The sequence below is a fragment of the Malus domestica genome, chromosome 04 (genome assembly GCF_042453785.1).
Source record: "Malus domestica chromosome 04, GDT2T_hap1".
NCBI classification, from domain to species: domain Eukaryota; kingdom Viridiplantae; phylum Streptophyta; class Magnoliopsida; order Rosales; family Rosaceae; genus Malus; species Malus domestica.
The window spans coordinates 28,749,490-28,772,046 of NC_091664.1; the positions used below are offsets into that span (position 1 = coordinate 28,749,490).

Genomic DNA, 22,557 nt, shown 5'->3' on the forward strand with positions numbered 1-22,557 from the left:
AAGGTGTGCAGAGCTTCAGCTCATATGGTGTACTCACCACCACCTTCCACTAGTATGCCGTTTTCGGCTTTGTTGCTGGTGGAAAATTCTTTCCCACTAGCTTATTTCCTTGGTGGATGCGGTTTTGATATGTGTGGTGCTTGGTGGAGGATGATGGAGCCTTCTTCTTTGGGGTTGTGTTTGGTGAGATCTCTGGCATGGGATACTAATTTATGGTCGGCGGCAGGTTCTTCGCAGGCAGCAGCGAAAGCTAGTCTTTTAGGGTTTTTGTTTTTATGTTTTTGGGCTCTTCTTTTGGGTTGGGCTTATGTTTAGCGTTTAGGGTTCACTTTTTGTTTTGTGTTTGCTATGTAATTGGGCCCCTTTGGTTGTACTTGTGCTCTCTTGGTAATGAAAATTACCTTTGTCCAAATAAAAAAAAAAGAAAGAATAATATATAGATCCCTTCCATTCAAATTCTACAGATTTTTCAATCGTGTTCTTTTAACCGAACATCAAACGGTCATGAATTAATAATCTTTCTTTGGCTTTTTCATGTGCATCTTCTTGAACCCAGATCCTCTTCGGATCTCCAAAAACTAAGCCTAATGATCAAATGATCCGGACCGTTAAAATTTGATCTAACGGCTACAAATAGGGGGTCCCTCTAAAAGTTATAATAATTGTAGCTGTTTGATCAAATTTCAATAGTCCGGATCATTTGATCCTTAGGCTCAGTTTTTTAGGATCCAAAGAGGATATGGGTTCCATCTTCTTCCCCCTTCTCATTCTCTCTTTCCAACTCTTTTCTCTTTCTATATGGGAGGCACTGACGGATCCATTAAGGGGCAAGGGGGGTCAGCTGATCCCTCGAACTTCGATGAACGTCCATAGACACCTTAAGTGCTAACCCTCCAAACTTGGGTGAATGTCCATGGATACCTTGAGTCCGACTTCAGGCCTACCAAAACCTGATAAATGTCCATGAATACCTTGGGTGTTGCCCCTTGCTTACATTAACATGTCTGTAGTATGCATTTTCAAATGACTTCAGGCCTACCAATACTCGATGAAATGATAATATGCATGTTATTTCTAGTATAAAAAAAATTTCGAGCTGCGCGCGCTATTCTTACTGACCCCCCTAATATTATTTCCTGGATCCGCCATTGATAGGAGGATTTGGTTCCAGTTTTGGGCAATTGGAGCCCGAAAGATGATGGTTTGGACGTGGTAGGTTGGCACCCATAACAAGTACTCATCGAAGAACGCATAGAATTGAGATCTGGATGGAAGGGATCCTGAGAGAATTCCGACTCTAATTTAGGGAGTTGGAAATAATTAAAATGGGATGTTATTTAATAATTTTGGAAAGAAAGGAAAGAAGTTGACAAATTTGGCCTTTGTCTCGTATTGTATTATTGTTCAATTTGATTTCTGTAGTACAAACACACACCTGAATAAAAGTCTTTCAATTTCATTCCTACGTTAATGTGAATATTGTACTATCATTCAATTTATTTTATTCTAACCATTTGGTCCCACATAATTTGATTTGCAAGGGAATTCAGACTCAGGCGCAAATAGGTTGACATTCAAAACCCGGGGACATTTAACTTTGTTGTAAAACTTATAGTTCAAGCAAATGCTTGTTTTTGATATTTTCCCCGTTGATGACGGAAATGGAGATATGCTCTCTCAATCTCTCGTCACTGATTCACCACATGCCAAGCGTCTATTATATTAGACGAGTGACATTAACGTAACTATGTCTTGGCTACAACAGAGAATTTAGCGTCGAGATGGTTCATGAACACGTATAGACAACTTTGTGCAGTTTGCAAACACAATCGGTTTCCAATGTAAATTGCCATTACCATTGCCACATTTAGTAATGTTACAAGTGGTACAAGAGCCATAATTCCGGCACTACCCATAGCCTTTTATGTCATAACACTTCTAGCAGTCAAAAAATTTCATCTACCAAATGTCGAAACAAAAAACCAATTGAACCTATAAGCTGCAGAGGGCTTTCATCCAGGCAGAAAAGACTCGAAAAAGGGTGGTTGATTCTTCAAAATGCAGTGTACCTTTTGATCCATGATTTCTTTCCGAAATTTTTCGATGAATGAAGCACGTATGATTTGCACAATCCATCCAGGTCAGAGTTGGCATGATCAAGCTCGAGATTACACGTGGTAGCTCCATATCTTCCCTGGTTTGTTGTATTTTTCCAATGGAGGATCCAATGTAAATGGACTTGGAATCACCCTGTAAACTTGGCGATTACCAAACTAACTGCCATAAAAACAACATAGAGACCAACAAGACAGAATCCCCAGAACCTAGGCACCCGAAATCTGCACCATGTAATCACCAATAGAGACCCCATCAGGCTCAGAAGCAAGAAAACAAATGCAATCACTATACCCACATGGAACTGAAGCTCGTATGCCTCGGGATAGACATCATACGTCTGTATAACCAAGGCAGTTCCAAGTCCAATGAGCATGTTAAACATTGGCCCAGCAAAACATCCAGCCATGGCCATTGCAGGGTGGCCAGCCTTGGCAACTGCAACATCAGCAACAAGATCCCCAACTGAATTTCCCCATGCAAGAACTGTGAGCCCAAGAAGTGCAGGTGGCAACTCCAGAAGTGTTCCGAGTGCAGCGAGGCAGTTCAGCAATTCACCAGCAGTTGTAGATATCCAAAAGACACTCATAACAAATGCTATAAGCAATACAGGCAGTTGCTCGGTTTTGGGGGGGTCTTTTTCTACTGCATAATGAAGAAGTGCGAGAGAGGAGCTTGCCAAGAGGATTACAAGCCATAGGGGCAAATGGGTGTTTGAAAGGAGAAAAACAACGGGGTGATTAAATGGCATGAATGAGTTGCAAGCATATAGCAGCGCGAGAGGGCAAAGAGCAATATTGGCTGACATGTAGAATCTGCTCCATTCGGAAGGTGAAGCTTGGGGAATTGTGAGCTTCAAAAGAAATGAGACGGGAAGCTCCCATGCTCTCGAGATCTGTATAAGAAATAAAGAGACTTAACTAGTGCAAATTTCCAAAGCAGAAAGTTAGCCAACAAAATTGTACACAGGAAAAGCAAGCTCAATCAGAAATTTAGAATATAAATTTCATGCTTTTTGGGTTTTTCCCAGTTCAAGATTTAAAAGAGATTTCATAAGGAAATATACAGCTTATGCCAAGACACAGTGAAACTCTGCACATGCTTCTACAATTAATATCACACGTCAAGAATTCTCTTGTCCAAGTTATCCTCGCTCAAAGAATAAGCTCTTCTACTTCTGTGCATCGACATTGATATATATACGTGATATCCAACTCTCGAAGATCTCCACTTCTCACCAATGTCATCCATTTCATATGCCCAAAGTTTTAATCTCAAGGATTTTAGGCACACCTACAACTTAGCCATATTCCTCTACTGAGACAATGAGAAGCTACATCTGACCAGGGCCTTGAGATCGGATTTATCATCGACTATATCAAAGGTTCATTAAATCCTATAGACCTCCTGATGAAGCATACAGAGAAAAAAAATGATTCCTAGCAAACTCAAAACTAAATTAAATGGCAAGCCTATACAGTCCAAATTTTAATTTCGTTTCTCAATTATTATATGCTTCTATAAAGTGAATCCATAAGAAGTTCGAAACTTTCACCTACGTTCAGCTACCGAAACTGTTTGTTCCAATGTGAGAAATACTCAAGAAGGAAACCATAACTAGCACATAGAAATTCGAAGTGCAGAGCTAATTAACAAGCTGCATTGATTTCATTCAACACAACCTATATTCCTCCATCAAGTAAATTTTCTCAGAGCATTACGTTACTAACCAATCAACAAGCGGAGTGTTTTATCTAATTCTCGAAACCTTTAACAACCATTGCCACTAATACTAGAAGTTTAACAACTATCCATCAGAGCATTGCATTGAATGAAAACCAAACATAGAAACAGATAAATTGCATACAACACACAATGTACCCAAACTTTAGCGGAACAAGCACAAAAAAGAACGCAAATTTATCCGAAAACATACCATTCCAAGAGCTCTCCCAAATCCAAAACTCCCCTTCCTATCCTCTGAACTCTCCAAAACATGTCCGATCCTGGAATCTGGTGCAACCAAACCCCTCTGAATTTCAATGTCTCCGACCGATCCCGCCTCAACTCTGCTCTCCTTTCCTCCTCCTCCCATTCCCAAATCCATCCAAAACACCAACCCAACAAAAAATAAGTAAAACCCAACAAACCCGACCGCTTGCCACAGATAAATCTCGGCGCTCAGATACACATAGAACAAGAACAGCGCCGCCGTCAGATAAAACATCACGTCCCTCACAAACGGCGCCGGCTTGAGCGGAAAGGGCGCGGCGTAAATCGCCACAAACCCCACCACGAACGCCGACACGAAAGTGCCGGCGGACAGAATCGCGCCGAACCCGGTTCGGTACTGCCCCGTCCGGACCGCCGCGACCGAGGCAAAGACGTCAGGGGCGCCGTTTCCGAGCGCGAGGAGGGTGACGGCGGCCATGCTGGGGGTCAAATCGAGGGCAAAAACGAGCTTGGTGGTGACGAGAGAGAAGTGATCCTGCGCTGTTTTGATGAGGATGTAGAAGAGGAGGAGGAGGATAAGAGAGAGGGAGGAGAGAGAGAGAAATGGGTTTTGGCGGAAGAGGCAGAAGTGGAGGTAGAGGTAGTTAAAGAGGCCATCGGAGTGGGTTACGGCGGCGGAGGAGCAAGATGGGGTTTTTGCTGCGGTGGCGATGAGGGACCTGTGGAACGTTATGGGAGATGGGTTAGGGTAGTTTGGGGAATTGGGAGTTGGGGTTGTGAGGAGGAAGAAGAGGAAGAAGGAGAGGAGAGAGAGTGAGAGAATGCAGGTTTTGAAAGAGGAGGAGAGAGAGATGGCCATGCCATTTAGCAAGCAAAAAGCTCCAATCTTTCTGTCAAGTTTTCAGAGAGAGGGTGTGTGTTTGTCCCTGTGATTTCAGAATTCGGATCCGACTTTTGTCCATTTGCCTTGGTGTGACGCAGTTCACTGAATTGAATAGAATTATGAGCACTCTTGGTTTTGAGTTTCTATTCAAAATTCTTCGGGTCTGATTTATAGAATTTTATAGTTAATTCAAAACGGTTCGTATTATAAATCACTATGTAATATCATCTTTAAAAAATAAATTGAAATTAAAGTCAATAGATAGACGGTTTGTAAAACTTTTAATTTCTGTCCATCTGTTCTTATACAATTTGATGACTAAACAACTTTAGTTTTTTAATTGATTTTTAGCCGACATTCTTTATAAAGTGATTTATAATATAAACAATTCTAATCATAAACACAAAAATCGATGAATAAAAAACGAAGAATTTTGAGCAGGAGATGTAGCCAAGTATTTGTTCTCGAAAAATAATAATTTAATGGAAAAGATGTAGCCAAGTATTGGGTGAAACGGTAACCTTCTTTCTGTTTGATATGGGTAATTTTGATCATTTGATAGGTGGCAAATGGTTTGTGGGGGGAGAGAGAGAGAGAGAGAGAGAGAGAGAGAGAGAGAGAGAGAAACAAGGCTACCAAATTGAATATACACAAGCTCATCTTCGTCTAATTTACACGACCAAAGACCACAAGGCGAGAGAGAGAGAGAAACAAGGCTACCAAATTGAATATACACAAGCTCATCTTCGTCTAATTTACACGACCAAAGACCACAAGGCAAGAGTTTCCTAGGATCTACTGGCGGAGTTTTCTGAATAACCATTTCTGTCGGGCTGTTACATCCATCGCCACAAACATCTTCGCCTTGCTCTCGTCTTCTAGAATCTGAGAAGCTTCCAAGAAGAGCTCATCATTCATGTCAGGTACCGTTTCAAGCGCATCAACAATGCGTTCTATCGAGCAGCAGTCTTTGTCCTCTTCATTGCCGACGAACCCGTTTACTCTCTGTGGTTTCTCATCTAAGGCTTCTTGTACCTCCTCCTTGATGGTTCTTTGAACTCTCTTACTGGCCGAGGTGGATGAAGCTGTTGGTTTTCGCTTCTTTCGCTGAATCGATGTTTCATAGTCCATGGTTCGGGATTGCAAGCCACCAAAGGTCATATCAAATCCCGTTTTCCCCATTTCCGTACTCAAATAACTTGATCTTCCATCAGCGACTCCATTGCCATATATCATAGTCGAATCATTGTAGTCCAAGATACTATTTCCATATGCAGGTTGATACGGGTGATCCTGAAAAAATAAAACATTGACATGAAAGATACACACGTTAATAACGTCACCTGAAGCTACTCATGAATCATTCAACACTCAAAACACTCGCACATACAAAACATGCGCATGCACCATACTGCTCCTCCATGAAATGTTGAGGAGGTGTAATTAGTACTAGAAATTTAGAATAGGGAAACTCCTTTTGTCCGAGGCAGCAGTTAGCGAGAAAAACAAGCACCTTGACATAAGCATCCCAGACATCATCAACTTCTGCGAATATTGTTTGCTGAGTTTCATCCCCTGCAAAATGGTTGCTATTGAGAAAATTCTGATATACTCTTGCATCAAGATGAGAAACTGATTTTTCAGAAAATCTGTCACAACAATGTCCAAATTTTTACTGAATGACACAATCATCCAGGCCCAAGGTTTTCATTGAATGTAAAACCAGTTTTATTGATAGAGAGCAGGGGCCACGTACCAACATTAACTCTCGGATCATCATCCTCGGCATCCATAGAGTGATTAGATGAACCCTCCCTTTTAAGACTGTCTTCATTTCCATATATCAAGCACAAATCATTGAAATTTGGTAGGGTTCTATTGCGGTATGATCGTGCATCAGGGCGCACCTGCACAAGTACATGTGAGCTGCTAGCCTGTTATAGACCTACAATTCTTTTCAATCAACAAATCAATCAAAGACGAACCTTGACATGAGCATCCCAAAGATCACCATCAGCAGTTATCCTCTGCTGCATTTCATCCCAAGTAAACCCACTCTGGTCAAGTAGAGTTTTCATGTCATTGAATCGTTTCCTCAAATTCACAAAACGACTTTTTAAGACATCTTTGTCATGCTGGGAACCAAACTGTGCTCTGAACTTAGAAACCATATCAGTCCAGGCTAGTTTACTGAATTTTTGGTTAACCATACTTCCGTTGCGAACTTGCTCTAACATTAGATCAATGAAATATCGGTCCATTGGAGGTGTCCAATCAGTTCTCCGGTGATAGCTATGGTTATAATTGGCTGGTTTTGAAATGAACAGCAATACATGTATAAGGAAAAGGTTCATATTTCTGATTCATCAAAATATATTAAAAGAATTCTTGGTTAATGAAAGACAAAGCAAACACAAACTGACCATCACCGTTACAGCCCACGGCTTGACCTGATTGGTTGTATCTTTCCCCCGAATTTGAGTTTCCATAAATCAAGCACAAATCATTATAATTTGGCGTGGATTTCGTTCTGTACGCTTCCGTATCAGGGCGTTCCTACAGAAACTATATGTTAGCCTTCGTAGAAAATAATGATTAAGACTCAAACAGATAGGTTATGCACCTTAATATAGGCATCCCAAACATCATCATATGCTGTGACCATTTGCTGTGTTTCGTCCCACCAAAACCCTCTCCGATCCAGAAGATCTTTTGTATCGTGGTATTGCTTCTCTAAACTTTTGTAGCGACTCCTCAAGAGATCTTTGTTGTATTGTAAACCAAATCTTTCCTTGAATAACACAAGCACATCTACCCACGCTTGGTCGTCCAAAGAGTAATCAATCTTGTTTGCTTTCTGCAGTTGCTCCAGAAGAAGGTCAATCAGATAACGATCCATTGGAGGTGTCCAATCTTTCCTTGAAAAAATGTCATTTCCATGGCTCTGAATGTCTTCTCCGTCTATCCACCAAAATGTTGCAATTAAATGCACTTGCAATTACATTTTAACAGATGATTGCAAACATGCATAAATAATTCACAGGTTGTAAACCCACTCTAGACAATTTTGAATTCAGAGTTATATGGTATGGATTTAGGAGACCTGAATATGGAAAATGAATATGAAAAATTAGAGAAACATTTATGATGGAAAATTGGAATCCTCAACCGATAAGAATTATAGCAAAAAAAGAGGTCACATAGCAAGATGAATAGTCTGCACGGAAACAAGGCTCTCCAAAAATACGTCATCGTGGTGGAATGATTATTTACTATTAAGGAAAGAAAGTACAGCCTAAATGGTACTGGTTAATGAAACACAAGAGGCGCCTATTATCAGACTAGCTCGAGCTGTTTAAGGACGCATTTCTACTCGTTTTACTCCCTGCAAATATCATAACTTTAGATTTTACTCGTCATACGGTTCAGCACAGATTATTCTAACATTCAGTGTTGAACAAGAAAGGCACCTGTCATAAAATCTAAACCTTCACTGTCAAGATCCTCGAAGGAAGCCAAATGACCATTACCAGAAAAAGAAAATTGGCCCTCCCTTTCTTCTTCATCTACATGATTAATAGAACCCATTAGTAGACATAACTGTTGAATAATTCATTCATTTAACACAGCTTTCAACATGATTTTTTTTCCTGAGTAATATGTGCGAATATACACTCTTTACAACTTCAACACATTACTTCTTAAACACAGTTTACACTCTTATGTGTGTTTCATTCAGTAAAAATCACGGTCAATTATTACTTTTTCCATACGAAGACAAAATGATATTGCTACTTTTTTCTTTTTCGGTTAAACAACCAGCGTTGCAAGTTTTACAGAAACTAAACCATTATATAACCGAAATTCTTAATTCTCTCCAGTCCTCCACTGTAAGATTCATCTCCAGAATTTGTACCTTGATCCAAATGATTAAGGAGTCCATTGCTAATTTCACTGGCATATATCGAGTTCAAATCCTGATAGTTCAGCAAGGGCTTCTTCCTATATACACGTGCATCTGGAAGTGCCTACATCAGCGACAAGTGTAAAAAATCATACAACTGGAAGTGCCTACATCAGCAACAAGACGTGTAAAAATGTATACAACTGGATGCTATTAAATAGAAGACACAATACCTGGATACAATTTCCCCAAACATCATCATCAGCCACAATCATTTGTCGATTTTCGTCCCAATAAAATCCATTTCTGGCAAGTATGCTTCTAACATCAGTATAGTACTTCAACAGTTTCTTATGAAGCTGTTTCAAGAACCTTGTTTGATATTGAGAACCAAACTTTTTTTTGAACAACGTGACCATGCCTTTCCAAGCTTGTTTTGTGAACGTATTATTCATTTTACGGCCTTTTTCAAGTTGGTCCAGCATAAGATTCAGAAAAAATTCGTCCATGGCTGGTTTCCAATCTGCATTTCTTTTCACTTTACTTGCAGGGGTAGGGCTAATCATTCCAGCACCTTTAAACCATAAAAACAAAATAAATAAGCAAATAAAAAAAGTCCCGCAGAGAACAGATTGTAGGATCAAGATTCTTGTAGCTTACCCCAAACAATTGAGAAAAGGCCTTGTTGAAAATTGGAACAAGAAAAAAGATTTTTTTTTTTTGGTACAGTAAGTAAAAGAAAATTTTACTTATCAAGAACAGATAATGCTCGTGAATGTGGAATACTAAGACAGAAGGGCTTTTTTCTTTAACTCACCTAAAGTTACTACTAGAGAGGATAGAGTTCCATCTATCTTCTGATTATTCATAAAGCATTTACTTTTGGGTATTTTGTATGACCCTGATTTATGATTACTCTCTGTAATAAAATGATATGACTTAAATGCCAAACATAAGTACTGACTGCACTTTACCAAACCATTACAAACTAAAACTATAATAATAAATTTCAGTGCGTATGAAAAAATGTATCAATCCTGTATGTCGTTAAAGGATTTAGAGACACACCATCAATCATCCCCTGAATTTCGTCATCAAAATCTATATCATGACTTGAAAGGCTGTATCTTCCATCTGCTTGCGTATGTGCATATATCAAACACAAATCATTGAAGGTCATCAGAGCTTTGTTTCTGTAGACCTGAGCATCTGGGTGAACCTGCATGGACATTATTTTAATTAAATTTTTCCACAATTGGACAAAATTCAGAAGTACAATAAAGTAAGCAGCGCACCTTGACATAGGCGTCCCAAGCATATTTATCTGCAATCACCATTTGCCGAGTGTTATCCCACGAAAATCCATTCTGATCAAGAAGGTTCTTTATGTCGTTGAATTGCCTCCACAGACTAGTGTAATGACTTTTCAAGGTATTCATATCATATGGAGTCCCGAAATTGCCATTAAACATCATCAACATGTCATTCCAAGCTTGTTTGTTGAATGTATGGCCCAATCTATTGCCCCTATGAACCTGATCTAACATAAGATCAATAAAATAACGTTCCATTGCTGGGGTCCAACTTGTCCTTAACCGATCACCACTTGTCAGGTTTTGGTTGCTCATTTCCTCCCTACAAAATGACATTTCATCATAACCATAAAAAACCATCCCCCATCCCCAATCCCTCTTCGGTGAATTACACTAATTTCAATAGTTTGGCAGTTCTGGTAGAAGTAATTTGTTTATTTACAAAATAACTTCAAGAGTTCTATCCAAGGGAAATGATTTCCGCAACTCCCTTTTTCCCTCCCCGCACTCCTTTGAATTGTTTAAGGGGAGTGCGGAAATCATTTCTCTATCCAAAATTCGATGAAAATAACCACATCATGATATTCAAACCCAAATAAGAGATCAAAATGAAGCATTTAATGCATTAAGCTAAAGAACGAAAGATATCATCTGAGATCAAATTGAACCTAAGAACGCTTCGGTTTCTAAAAGATTATTTCCAAAAACAAATTTAGGAAAAAGTAAATAAATTACACATAACTAACTGTTTTGAGCTTAGTTAGTGCACTGCATCTTATCACATTTCTCCGTGTAAATTACGTGATCAAAATGCAACAAGTGTAAAAACAACAATTACAGAAAAAATTTAACCTAATAAATTAATAATCTTCTGCTTGGCAGCCTAAAATTGAAGGAAAATGAGTGGGAAAAAAAATCAAAACTTTAGTTCAAGTAATTAACTGGCGTCGAATTCAATTACAGTAAATGTTTGCCTGCATTCTGTTCCAATCAGTTGGAATTACATGCTCAAAGTCTTAATTTTTCATATTTTCCCACGTTTTCCCGGCAACCAAACAGAAAGTAAGCAAATTTCAATGATTTGATTTCAGCGCGTGTGTATATACATATACATGCGTGTATGTGTAGATTACATGAAAGCATTTGGGGTTTGGTACCTTTGATTACTCTGTGAGCGAAGAGAGGGAAGCACGAGAGCTCCGAAACGGAGTGAGGATTTCACGGATCTTTAGAGCTTTACAGCAATGGAGTATGGAGCCGTCTGTTTGGATGTTCGGAGTACCATATTCCATCTGGGTTGGAACTATCCTGAACCGGATTATGTTTCTGGGCTGAAATGATTGGGCTGATTTTTGTTGGTTTGCTTTGATTGGACCGTGATTGTTGGATTTGGCCTAAAATCCAATTCAAAAGAGGGCCATGGCTAAAGACATTCTGGCTCGCATCAAATGACAATTGCGCTGAAATTTAGAAATGCTCGTTTAGAAATACTTTTAGAATGATTGAAATTGTTATTGGTGAAATTGATTTTCTGTTCCAAAAGCACTTTAAGTGTTTTTGGAAGAAGCACCAAATTTATATTTCTTAGTTATTGTAAAAACACTTTTAAATGAGTTATTGGTTTTTTTTAATTTTTTTTTTTAAGTTTATGGGGAGGGGAGACTATTCCATCTCAAGCCTCTTTGAGGACTTACGGATGAAGTCTTAGACATTTTTTAGTTTTTACGGATTTCCCAAGATACTATGGGTCCGTTTGTTGCACCAGACTGTCTCGGACTGGACTAGCTGCAGGGACTAAGCTAGACTGACTTATACTAAATTAAGCTGGACTAACTTAGTGAAGCGTTTGATACAATGTTGGACTAAGAAGCAGGATAATGAAAACAGTATTGTCACTAGTTTGATGTTTGCTCATACTAGGCCTACATTATTGTTCTATTTTAATTGCTTTTTTTTTATTAAAGATATTATTAAAATTAGTAATATTGGATTGAGATTGAGACTCAATAAAAATACAAAAACCAAATTTTCTTGCCAACGAAAGAAACATACATGATCCAAGAGTAGCATTGTTCCAAACATGAATATAACAAAGTGCTCTCACAACAATCGACAGGGTTCATGACGATTTTCTTAATTATTCACCTTTGATTTAAAGTTGTATATTAGAACCGAATCCACCCCACACATCATTAACTTGAAAGAAATAGTTCTCTGACAAGTTAACATTTTGTTTACATGCTTCCACACATACTCTCAACCTGAAAATACATTGAACCAACACAAGGGCATGTCTGAAATCTAGACATATAGTTTTCATTTGAAACCACATTTGAAACTTAAAGTACATTTAAATGACAATATATAACATATCAAGTCTATGATTAAAAATGAGTGATAACTCATATAATTCTCCACGGTATGAGGATTACCACCGCCACGGGTAAGGTAACTTAAGCAGCTCAGTGTACTTGGAACAAAGCACAATTATCACTACAAGCATCACATACAGCTTTGATATTCATTCTTTTGCTTCACTTAGGTCCACACTGAGGTCAATAACCTGCTCAAACATTCCAAGAAATTTGGTTAAACCTTATATGAAAACATGGTTCTATGAAAGAGTAAATAAAAACAAAGGCAAGTTAGTTAATCAAGGAAATGTCCATCGACTTTAAGGATGACATGAAATCGAAAACAACGTAACCAAACTAATTGGTCGATGCATAAAATTGTATTTCTTACCTTCCCTGTTATCAAGGTGTACATGTTGAGTACATCCAAGACAGTGGACTCAAAGTGTGTTGTGGCATCATAACTCTGTTAAACAAAAGAAGCCTTTTGTCAAGTGTGCATAAATCATATTGAAGAGTGCCCAGTACAGGTCAAGGCTTGAATAAGACTTACAGTTGATATAAAGCAATTGTCCAAAGTTGGTTCATTAACAGGTTCATATATGTCATAAGTCTTAAAAAATATCTCGTCAACAGGCCCTAAAAGGTCAATCCCTGGCTTTAGCTCAGTCTCGAGATGATCAGTCTCTGCGTCTGTTGATACAAATGCAATAAATTTTCCCTTTAGGGGCAACATTGTGAGAGTAGGAGCAACATAAAAGATACCTGTTCAGTCAATAAAGCACCAAAGAATTGGCCACCAGTAATAAGAAAATACAACAAAAAAGAAACAGGGATAACCCGAATGAATAAACATCCACCAACAAGCTATTGGTTCAAAGTATACACGAGTTCTCCAGATGCCTGCTCTAAATACCACTGTTTTCTCCTTTTGGTAGTAGTTTGGAGTCGAAATGATAGTAGGATAATATTAATATGCTTCAAGCAAGTGTTACCACAAAACCCTTCCAACAGTTATAGAATAATATAACCGACTATACCATCCACCCGATATAACATTGCAATTGCATATCCAATTACACAACAGAAATTTAAAATTTGTGGTTTAGACATTGTGTGCATATTAACCATACCATTCCTTTCTTCCTATTAAAGAAAACCCATTTCCTTGCCATAGCATAAAACAACATAGTCATGGGATTGTTTTTTCTAAAGCAACAGTTACAAGGGACCTTCTCAAATATGCATGTGGCATTCATTGCAAAATAAATATTGGTCCCAAACAAAAGATAAGAGAACTCACATATCTCATCTGACTGCTTTTGTGGCAGGATAACTTTCACTGAGTGAGATTCATTGGTGTTTGGAATTGGGTGGCTCATGATGGCAATAACTCTTGCAACCTTACCAACCTTCCTAACCTGTCAAAATGCAATAAATTTTCAGTAAGTATTTGGCAATAAGCATTTTTCTTCACCCTTCAAGCAAGATACAGAAGAACGTAGAGGATATTGTGTCCCTTGCAGACCTATAAATAAAAACAATCATATGCATACTTGAAAGGCATAAGATGAAATCTCTAGATGTCACTCTTGTTAAGTCCATTCCCTCATGTGTTTTAGGATCAGTTTCACTATAATCTTGAACATATAGGATGAACTTGCGTGCAAGACGCTTTTCAAACAGACCCATGAGTGGAGATTTAAGGGCCTCCATGTCAGTTGTTGGAACCTTGTGAACCTGTTGCAATAATTGAGATCCCACCCATAAGGTTTAAGATGAAATTTATATAGGACAATGTGTGAGTGTCTTTGTGAGTGTAGTTACTAAATGCAACTCAACTCATTTCTCAAACCCGATACAAAAATCCAAAAACTCTAGTCCAACCTAATATCAAAATCTGTTGAAATTAGACCTAAATCACAAATTTAACTTTGCATCCGCCCTTACAACAGCAATTTCGTGATGATTATCATCACTTTGGGACTAAAAATGGCATAAAATGTGAAAACCCGAAATTCTAATCTCAATTTGACCCTAAAAATCAAAACCCTAATTTGTTCAAGTGCAGAGGTCTATTATTGAAAATTTCTCAAACCCATAACACCTAAATCAAATAAAGCCCAGTAATATCACGATCTGCAAAACAAATCAAAGAAATAATGTCGGATTCGAAGTTTACCAGACAAGATGAGCAGATGAGGGCGAGCATGATGCAGCTGAGGGCGAGCAGGACGCAGAGATGAGGATGAGGAGGACGACGATGAGGGAGTAGGGCGAGGATCGAATCGCAGGAGAAGGAATATGATGGGATTAGAGGGCGGCTTAGCAATCCTCTCCGAATTGGAGGTCTCGCTAAGACCTGCTGGCAAGGGACTCAGTGGGTAGGAAACAAACACAAGACTGAACTAAAACTTAATCCAGTATAGTGCAGTGAGGGCTAGTGATGCCAAACAAACACATCCAATATGTTTAACTTGCAGGATGTGATTGTGAGTATAAATCATGAAAATTTAGACTATTTTTATCAAATTTCATTTCCATCCCAAAACAATTGGACGGAGAATTTTAATGCAATGGAAATATACATGATGTTTCTATAGCACTCATCGCGTGATTAAAGTTAAACTCAAGAGTCAGAGACATGATATTGTTGCAGGGAAAAGAAGAAAAACTCATGCGCTGCTCCAAGCCTTCAACTGGTCCAGGAACACATTATTCATAAGATATCCACAATTAATATTATTCACAACATATACAGTGCTGAAAGGAAGATCCAGAAAACATATTTACTTCAAAGTTCAAACCCCCCAAAATTCAAAGTAAAAAAAAAAAAAAAAAAAGAAAAACACCAGAAACAAATAACTACCCTTAATTAATTTCTTTCATCAGATGGTCACAATCTGCTATCTATATACACCAGAACATATACAGAACATATATATATATCTCTTCCCCTTTCCCAAAAGCTGGTAGCTTTAATCGTACTCATTAGAAGAGTATCTTGCAGAAGGTGAGCTTTCCCCTGAAGAATTGGCGTCACAGTTTGATGCTGATCCTCCTGACGAACATTCTTGATTAGATCTGCGCCCAATCCCAAAGATACCGGCTTTGATAAGGCCTCTTTTTGGTGGGAGATTGGTCAAGTCCCTGCCTTTTCCTTTCCTCATGACTGGGTTGCTGCTGCTGCCTTCGTTTGCCATTTTCTTTTTCTCGGCTAAATTGTTGTGGACAAGAAAGAATTAAGAGAGAGAAGAGAGAAGCCACAGAGGGCAGGAAAGGAAATGAGAAGGAGTGAGGTCCCTACTGTCATATATAGACATATTTTGGCTGACGATGATGATGATGATATATCTATTTAGATGGTGTCGTCACTGACACTGCTCCCGAACATTCTTGGTGGTTGGCTCAAGGTGTCGGCACTTGCCATCGAATTAATTACTTCGAATTCAAGAAACGAAAAAGCGAGAGGAGTTTGACTTTTGGAATTGGGTTTTTTTTTTTTTAGGGTGTGTGTGAATAGGTGTGAAAGATGAGGGTGAAGAAACGAAATGGGGATACAAATAGCCGAAGTTCGTGGTGATGGGCAGTGATGAAGTCAGGAACTGTCGAGGGGAGAGGTGAACTTAAGGATGCAAGGTTAAAAAAAAATGGCAACAATCAAATCCTTTTATATAGTAATATCTTTTATAATTTATTAATACAAACAAATTACAATTGTTGCCGTCGATGTTTCATGTCATAAAAACGTCGCATAATAAGTTCATTATTAATAAAAATAAATACATCTTTCTCAACGTAAACTCAATGAACTCATTTTGTTGGGAACTACCCGAAATACTTGAAGAAAGAATATCAGGAATATTCAAAGTAGGATTACTCAGAATATTCGAAAGAGGACTAGCCGAAATATTCGAAGGAGGACTAGCCAGAATATTCAAAGGAGAACTAGTTGGAATATTTGAAGAAGGATTTAAGCACTTTTTCATAATACCGTTTCATTATGTCACTGTATAATAAGAAGAAGAAGAAGAAAAATCTTAGACTCTTAACCCTAGAGTAAAATATAGTATATGACTACTAACTAATTAAACCAACAATTCAATTAATCAATACCATTAATCATATAAACTATTCAATAAACCAAAATTCCATTCAATTGATTAAGCACTCATTCATATACTAGAGTAAAATACAGTATATGACTACTAGCTAATTAAATCAACAATTCAATTACTCAATACCATTAATCATATAAACTATTCAATACACTAAAATTCAATTCAATTAATTAATATCAATAATCAATAACTATGATTCTATATTAATTAGTTTCAAAAGGGAATGATGTGAAGGCAAATGTAACAGGGGAACCAATGGTCCCCACTTTAATTTATTTTTTAGTTGACAAAATGAAACCGCATCGTTAGGTTATTTTAAATTTTTTATCATAAATGAAACGGTGTAGTTTCCTTCAAGGATTTTTCAAAAAAATAAAATAAAATTAAGACACTGCACAGCAGCAGGAAGCTTCCCATGTTATCCAAATTCAAGCATGTATACTTTCAAGTTTCAACACGGTATCCAAATTCGAATAGGTGTCCTCCTTGCGTACAAAGGAGTGGAGGAAACAAGACCTAGAGAGAGAGAGAGAGAGAGAGAGAGAGAGAGAGAGAGAGAGAGAGGAGTTGAGTGCACGCAGAGGAAACAATACCTAGACAGAGACAGAGAGGAGTGGAGTGGACTTAATTGACTTTTGTATAGCCGTATAGGGACTGATCATCTGATCTAAGATCGGAGGCAGATTCTTTGCCCTTTTACTTCCTTTGTTCTTCTGTTTGTGTGGTCACGATTAAATCACGTTAATATTTTATATTATTATTTTTATAAAAATAATAAGATAAAAAAGAATAATAATATAAAATGATACGGAAGATCACGGGCAGTGGGAGGGCAGAGAAGCTGCCTTCTCTAAGATTTCCAATGGAAACTCCAAATCCAAATAAAATAAGGAAATTTTCGATCAATAAAACAAATAAAATAAGGAAATAATAATAATAATTTTTTTTTACAAAATAATTAATAGTTTATAGTTTTAATTATTTATATACATTAATATCCCAGAATAAAAAGGAAAGAATTAATAATTTTGGTGAAAAAAGGAAAATTTGATGCTCTCTTTCTCTAGTTGGATCGAATCGTAGTAAAAAGATACAGGGAAATCCAATTATTATTCGAAAATCCAACGGGAATCCTGACGATCTTAGGGAAGATATTCTACGTTCGGGTGCATAACAGCTGGCCCTTGCATTTATGATTTGCAACAGACTTACTTTGCATCTGTGGTAGTTTAAAAAGCTACTTAGTACAATGGTTTAGTAGTACTTCTGACAAGTAAAATGTTTTAAGTTTGATTATCGTCAAAAATTAATTTGAACCACATTATTGTTATCACATCATGAGGTTAAGCTCACTTCCTTTTCTTAGTGTTGATAATATTGTTTGTTACAAAAAATAAATAAATCTTAGCATTATTGGAGAACTACTTACTCCGTATGTCCATAGAAACTTTTCAATGTGCCGAGCTAGATGCGGTAAAGACATTTGTTATCATAAGATTAAAAGAAAGTTGATGTTTTCAGCGTTTTGAACAAACCGAAAAATCTCTCCTATGTCCAACATTCTTTTCGGTTTTGTCGTATGCGGCAGATGCAACCACGAGGACTAAAAGTGAACTTCTACTATACTAAATGGATGGAAAATAAAGTGTTCTTAAATTGCATTGTTTGCTAAACTACATGAACGAATGTTGAGACATTTGAAACCACGAGGACCAAAAGTGAACTTCGACTAAACTATAGGGACCAAAAGTGCGACATGGCACCCTTAGTTTTTAGTTTTTATTTTAAAAACTTTAATGAAAAATTCCCGGTACTGTTTACTTTAACGAAAAACCACATTTTTACACTAAAAGATCAATCCTGGTATAATTCACTTTACCTTTTATTTTGTCCTTATTGTTAAAACTCAAAGTTTTCAAACGCTTTTCATTAGTTTTCTTCTTTATTTTTCCAAAAAACCTGAGAAAAATTGGATAAATTTGTTCCTAAATCAAACAATTCAGAAGGGCAAAAATTAGCAACAAAAGTTAAAGAGAATCCAAAAATAAGATCAAATCTCATATATTTCTTTTTCTCATAACAAGTAAATTACCTTCCCTGTTTCTAAGTCTCTAATTTTGAATGACATTTTTATATCCCCTTTCAGATTAGAGGCTAAAGCTACAGAGAAAAAGATACACAAGACAAAACACCCCTCATCTGTACTCCTGCGGCAAGCGATATCCCGGCATGACGATCTTGTCAGCGAACATTTTGCCCGTCTTGGGCATCACATGCCAGTGCAACGTCAAGTTGAATTCTTTACCCCGGAGATTGGTTCCCTACACAAAGATGATTTACAGAGAGAGTAAGTTATCGATGGATCGAAGAAACTACAGTGGAACTTAGTCTCCGGTGAAGCCAAGAAACAGATGCAAGGGATGAAAGGGACTACCCGTACCTGATCAATGAAACGGTACTTGTTTGAAGTATGAATCCAAAACTTGGCATGTTCTTTTGTTGGTAAGATGCCATCCCAAAGAGAAATCTGTAGAATAGCGTTCAAATATAATCAAAAAGCTTATTTAAGCAATAATTGAAGCACTGTGCAGTCTACAAGCCCTAGAGTGGACGTGTGGATCCAAGGAATACGCAGAAGGAAAAACCATGGAAAAACAGTTATTCAGAGAGAGAGTTGATAATCTCAATATATGTAGCTACCTGATTCAGTGAGTTCTTTGGGGTTCCATACTCAGCGGCTAGAAAAACAAAAACCTGTCATGCATTGCAAATAAAGTACAAGGGATCAACGCCAAGTGTATTCTCACCACCACGGCCCATTTGGCTCATTTGAGGCCTCTGCCCCATTTGACCCATATTTCCCACATGACCCATTTGACCCATCTGGCCCTTTTGGCCCATGTAACCCATTTGTTGCATATCCTCATCATCATCATCACTGCCTTTGCCACCTTCGCCTCCTTTTGCCACCTTTGCCTCCTTTGCCATTGAAATCAATGTCATGAAAATTATTTTTCTCATGTTTGCTCCCACCCTTTTAGCTTCCATTGCCCTTGCCCTTACTTTTCTCGTCGCCACCGCCTTTCGAACCGCCTTGTCCGATACTCGTACTCCGGCTAAGCCACCCTAGCAACCCACCTCCTTTTTTGCCATCTTTGCCCTCTTTCTTACCTTTGCCACCTTGTTTCTTATCCCCACCCTTGCTATTTCCACCGCCTTTCTTCCTCCACTTCCGTCCTTGCCATTCTTCTTTTCGTTATTTCCACCCATACCCTTTACTTGCACAGGGAAATCAATCACCCCGCCTTTCTTGGCAGACCCTCCCCCACCGCCGCCCCCACCACCGCCACCTAACTTCTTGTCGTTCATCGCATGCAACATATTCATCATCCCAGCAGGCACATGTGGTCCATGGCCATTATTACCACCCATCATCGGCATCATCTTCCCATAAGGACCTCCTTGTGCCCCATTTCCAATATTACCCATCGCCTTGTTCTTAGCCATCTGATGATGTCCATGATCAAGCTCTTCCTCCTCATCGTAATCATCATCATCGAATTCATCATCATCAAATTCATCGTCATACTCATCGAAATCGCTACCGTCAAATTCCTCCCCTTCCGCCGGCAGATTGAACTTCACAGACTTCTGGTCCTTCTGAGGCGCCTTCATAACATTACCATTACCCCCTTTCATCTGTTGGTGTTGCTGCTGGTGACCTCCTCCGCCCTTTTGGGGTTGTTGCTGATGGCCTCCTCCGCCCTTTTGTGGATGTTGCTGGTGGCCACCGCCTTTCGCGTTCTGGACCGGCATAGCCATGTTCTTGAACTGGTTGTTGAGCTGGGCTTGATTGAAATTTGAACCCTTTGAACCTCCCCAGAGTTCTGCATGTTTCCCCTTTTTTTCAAGTTTCTTGATGATTGTGTATGGATCAACATTCCCTGTCACAGTCACCTTGCTATGCTCTGCATCTATACTTGTTGTGTACACACCTAAACAAATTACCGAAGTTGGTAAAACTAAAACCAGTGACCAAGATTTCGTTTTACCCTAACTAAAAACCCCATTGAAATTCATACCGTTACACTTGAACAGTGAAAAATCATAAGTAAACGAAAACATCAATATTTATGGTAGATTAAGAAAACATGCCGTCTAGCGTCTTCCAGTCTCTACTACTTAAAGTCCCGAAAGTTCGGAGTTCAAATCTCGTGAACGGAAGTTGTTAATGTATAAAGTAAGAAATAATTTGTATTATTTAGGAAGTCTCGAGTTCAAATCTCAAGTTCTTGATATATAAAGTAAGAAATAATTTGTTGGGTAAGAAATATCAAAACATGGTAACAAGGGAGAGGAACATACCATCGATTTTCTGCAGCAATTTCTTTATCTTATGCTTGCATCCATCACAGTCAATATTAACCTTGAGAACACAGGTCTGCAAGTAAAATCAATACCAAAACCAAACAAACCAAATTAGACTTGAGTAAATAACTTAATACATACAAATGAGAAAACGTAATTAAGAGAAAACAGAAGAACAATGAAAAAGGTTCTAAACTAAAGTAAACAGCTTTGATTTTCAGAAAAGTTTTGTACCTGAAGCTTCATCATCTCCTGTTTACTCATTTTTTTAGAGAGAGAGAGAGATATGAGCAAAACAGGTTTCCTGCTTGTGAGCTGAGAATATAAAGAGGGAAGAGAGAGAGAGAGAGAGAGAGAGAGAGAGAGTTCAAAGGCGGTTGGTGAGAGTTTAAACACTATCCTTTAGCTTTATCTCCCTCTGATCGAGGGTTTTGTGTACCCTTTTCAAGCATTTTTTAAAGAGAGAGAGAAAGAAAGGAGGAGAGTGTGTGTGAAGTCGGTTTGTCCTAGCTGCAATTACCGTGGCCTGATATGTCAATCGAATATTTACTTACAGTTTCAGAAGTGGCTTAAATACTTAAACATAGATTAATGGCAGTTGAAAAATAAAACTCCCTAAAACTAATAATATAAAACATGGAAGGGAGCAAGACGTAGTTTTTTTATATACGTGCCTGGAAAACACCGAAGAAACATGAATCTATTAGTCGGCAGGAACACTGGAAAACACAAAAGAAACACTATTATATTTGAGTCAAGGAAACCCCATTAAACCAACTTTTATATCAGAGGTCAGTCGGTTAGAAGTGGATATTTGATAAGTTAAAGAAAATAACAGACAAAAAGAACTGTTAGCAATATTCTTACATGGGAAATCTCGCTCTACCTTCCCTACTCTTTTGATCATTTTACAATATTACACGAGTTTGAAACGTTTATTTTCTAGGTCATTCTCAATATTCTTATATGAATAATTTCGTTCTATTTTTCAACTCTTCTGATTATCCTGCAATGTTACACGAGTTTGAACTGTTTATTTCTTAAGTCACCCTCTGAACATCTTCTATACAAAAAATTTACTACAACTAAATTTTTTGTCATCTAAAGTTTATTTTATAAATAGACAAACTATGGTTTCCACTTAAACAATGAAATTTTGTTAACCTTAAATACATAGTTAAACGATTTGTGGTTGATTGATTTTTCTGCAAAGTTGATCTTCAAAATATGACCTTAAAAGTAGATAATGTATTTTGAGAGGAGAACGAGAACTAAAAAAGTATATCCAGAAGATACAAGTGAGAATGCGGCCAGCATATTCTAAAAGTAAAACTTTGGCTTTTTTTTACACTCATTCTTCTATTTTTGCTAATCTTATTCACGATTGATTGATAAAATTAAAAAAAATGCGTGCAAAACAATAACTGAAAGTGAAAACCACTACCCAAACCTCTAATTGACAAGGAAAACATAAAAAGATTGTTATATTTCAGGCAAGTAGAATTTAAATGTAGATCAAATACAAGTAGTCATACAATACTATAAT

At 37.9% G+C, this 22,557-nt stretch overlaps 5 protein-coding genes across 10 annotated transcripts; all 5 read right to left on the bottom strand.

The window, feature by feature from the left end:
• Positions 1 to 1,833: 1,833 nt before the first annotated feature.
• Positions 1,834 to 5,104, bottom strand: LOC103433968 (cation/calcium exchanger 5). The gene is made up of 2 exons (XM_008372283.4): positions 4,052 to 5,104; positions 1,834 to 3,010 (listed from the first exon to the last, which is right to left on the bottom strand). The coding sequence occupies exons 1-2, from the start codon at positions 4,925 to 4,927 to the stop codon at positions 2,246 to 2,248; spliced, it is 1,641 nt and encodes a 546-aa protein (XP_008370505.3). The 5' UTR covers positions 4,928 to 5,104; the 3' UTR covers positions 1,834 to 2,245.
• A 470-nt stretch (positions 5,105 to 5,574) lies between these two features.
• LOC103408624 (uncharacterized) lies at positions 5,575 to 11,465 on the bottom strand. Of its 4 annotated transcripts, none has more exons than XM_017325035.3 (12): positions 11,326 to 11,465; positions 10,151 to 10,490; positions 9,924 to 10,074; positions 9,089 to 9,429; positions 8,868 to 8,979; positions 8,422 to 8,517; positions 7,575 to 7,912; positions 7,375 to 7,507; positions 6,937 to 7,259; positions 6,708 to 6,858; positions 6,465 to 6,526; positions 5,575 to 6,244 (listed from the first exon to the last, which is right to left on the bottom strand). In XM_017325035.3, exons 2-12 carry the CDS (start codon positions 10,481 to 10,483, stop codon positions 5,747 to 5,749), a joined length of 2,538 nt encoding a protein of 845 aa, XP_017180524.3. In that variant the 5' UTR covers positions 10,484 to 10,490; positions 11,326 to 11,465; the 3' UTR covers positions 5,575 to 5,746. The 4 variants fall into 4 exon arrangements, with proteins under 4 accessions (XP_017180524.3, XP_028957290.2, XP_070676955.1 ...); XM_029101457.2 differs by having other exon boundaries at positions 6,342 to 6,526; XM_070820854.1 differs by lacking the exon at positions 8,422 to 8,517.
• A 994-nt stretch (positions 11,466 to 12,459) lies between these two features.
• Positions 12,460 to 15,727, bottom strand: LOC103433972 (guanosine nucleotide diphosphate dissociation inhibitor 2-like). 3 transcript variants are annotated; one of them, XM_017331769.3, is made up of 5 exons: positions 14,705 to 15,727; positions 13,826 to 13,943; positions 13,076 to 13,215; positions 12,914 to 12,988; positions 12,460 to 12,731 (listed from the first exon to the last, which is right to left on the bottom strand). In XM_017331769.3, exons 1-5 carry the CDS (start codon positions 14,732 to 14,734, stop codon positions 12,690 to 12,692), a joined length of 405 nt encoding a protein of 134 aa, XP_017187258.3. In that variant the 5' UTR covers positions 14,735 to 15,727; the 3' UTR covers positions 12,460 to 12,689. The 3 variants fall into 3 exon arrangements, with proteins under 3 accessions (XP_017187258.3, XP_017187257.3, XP_008370508.3); XM_017331768.3 differs by having other exon boundaries at positions 13,076 to 13,287; positions 14,705 to 14,960; XM_008372286.4 differs by lacking the exon at positions 14,705 to 15,727 and adding an exon at positions 14,079 to 14,206 and having other exon boundaries at positions 13,076 to 13,287.
• Positions 15,728 to 18,677: 2,950 nt separating this feature from the next.
• LOC139195094 (signal peptidase complex subunit 3A-like) lies at positions 18,678 to 19,631 on the bottom strand. The gene is made up of 4 exons (XM_070820287.1): positions 19,451 to 19,631; positions 19,344 to 19,402; positions 19,084 to 19,170; positions 18,678 to 18,964 (listed from the first exon to the last, which is right to left on the bottom strand). The coding sequence occupies exons 1-4, from the start codon at positions 19,629 to 19,631 to the stop codon at positions 18,839 to 18,841; spliced, it is 453 nt and encodes a 150-aa protein (XP_070676388.1). The 3' UTR covers positions 18,678 to 18,838.
• A 12-nt stretch (positions 19,632 to 19,643) lies between these two features.
• LOC103433973 (heavy metal-associated isoprenylated plant protein 34-like) lies at positions 19,644 to 21,330 on the bottom strand. Its single transcript, XM_008372289.4, has 3 exons — positions 21,246 to 21,330; positions 21,009 to 21,084; positions 19,644 to 20,638 (listed from the first exon to the last, which is right to left on the bottom strand). The coding sequence occupies exons 1-3, from the start codon at positions 21,273 to 21,275 to the stop codon at positions 19,770 to 19,772; spliced, it is 975 nt and encodes a 324-aa protein (XP_008370511.2). The 5' UTR covers positions 21,276 to 21,330; the 3' UTR covers positions 19,644 to 19,769.
• Between the last annotated feature and the right edge of the window lie 1,227 nt (positions 21,331 to 22,557).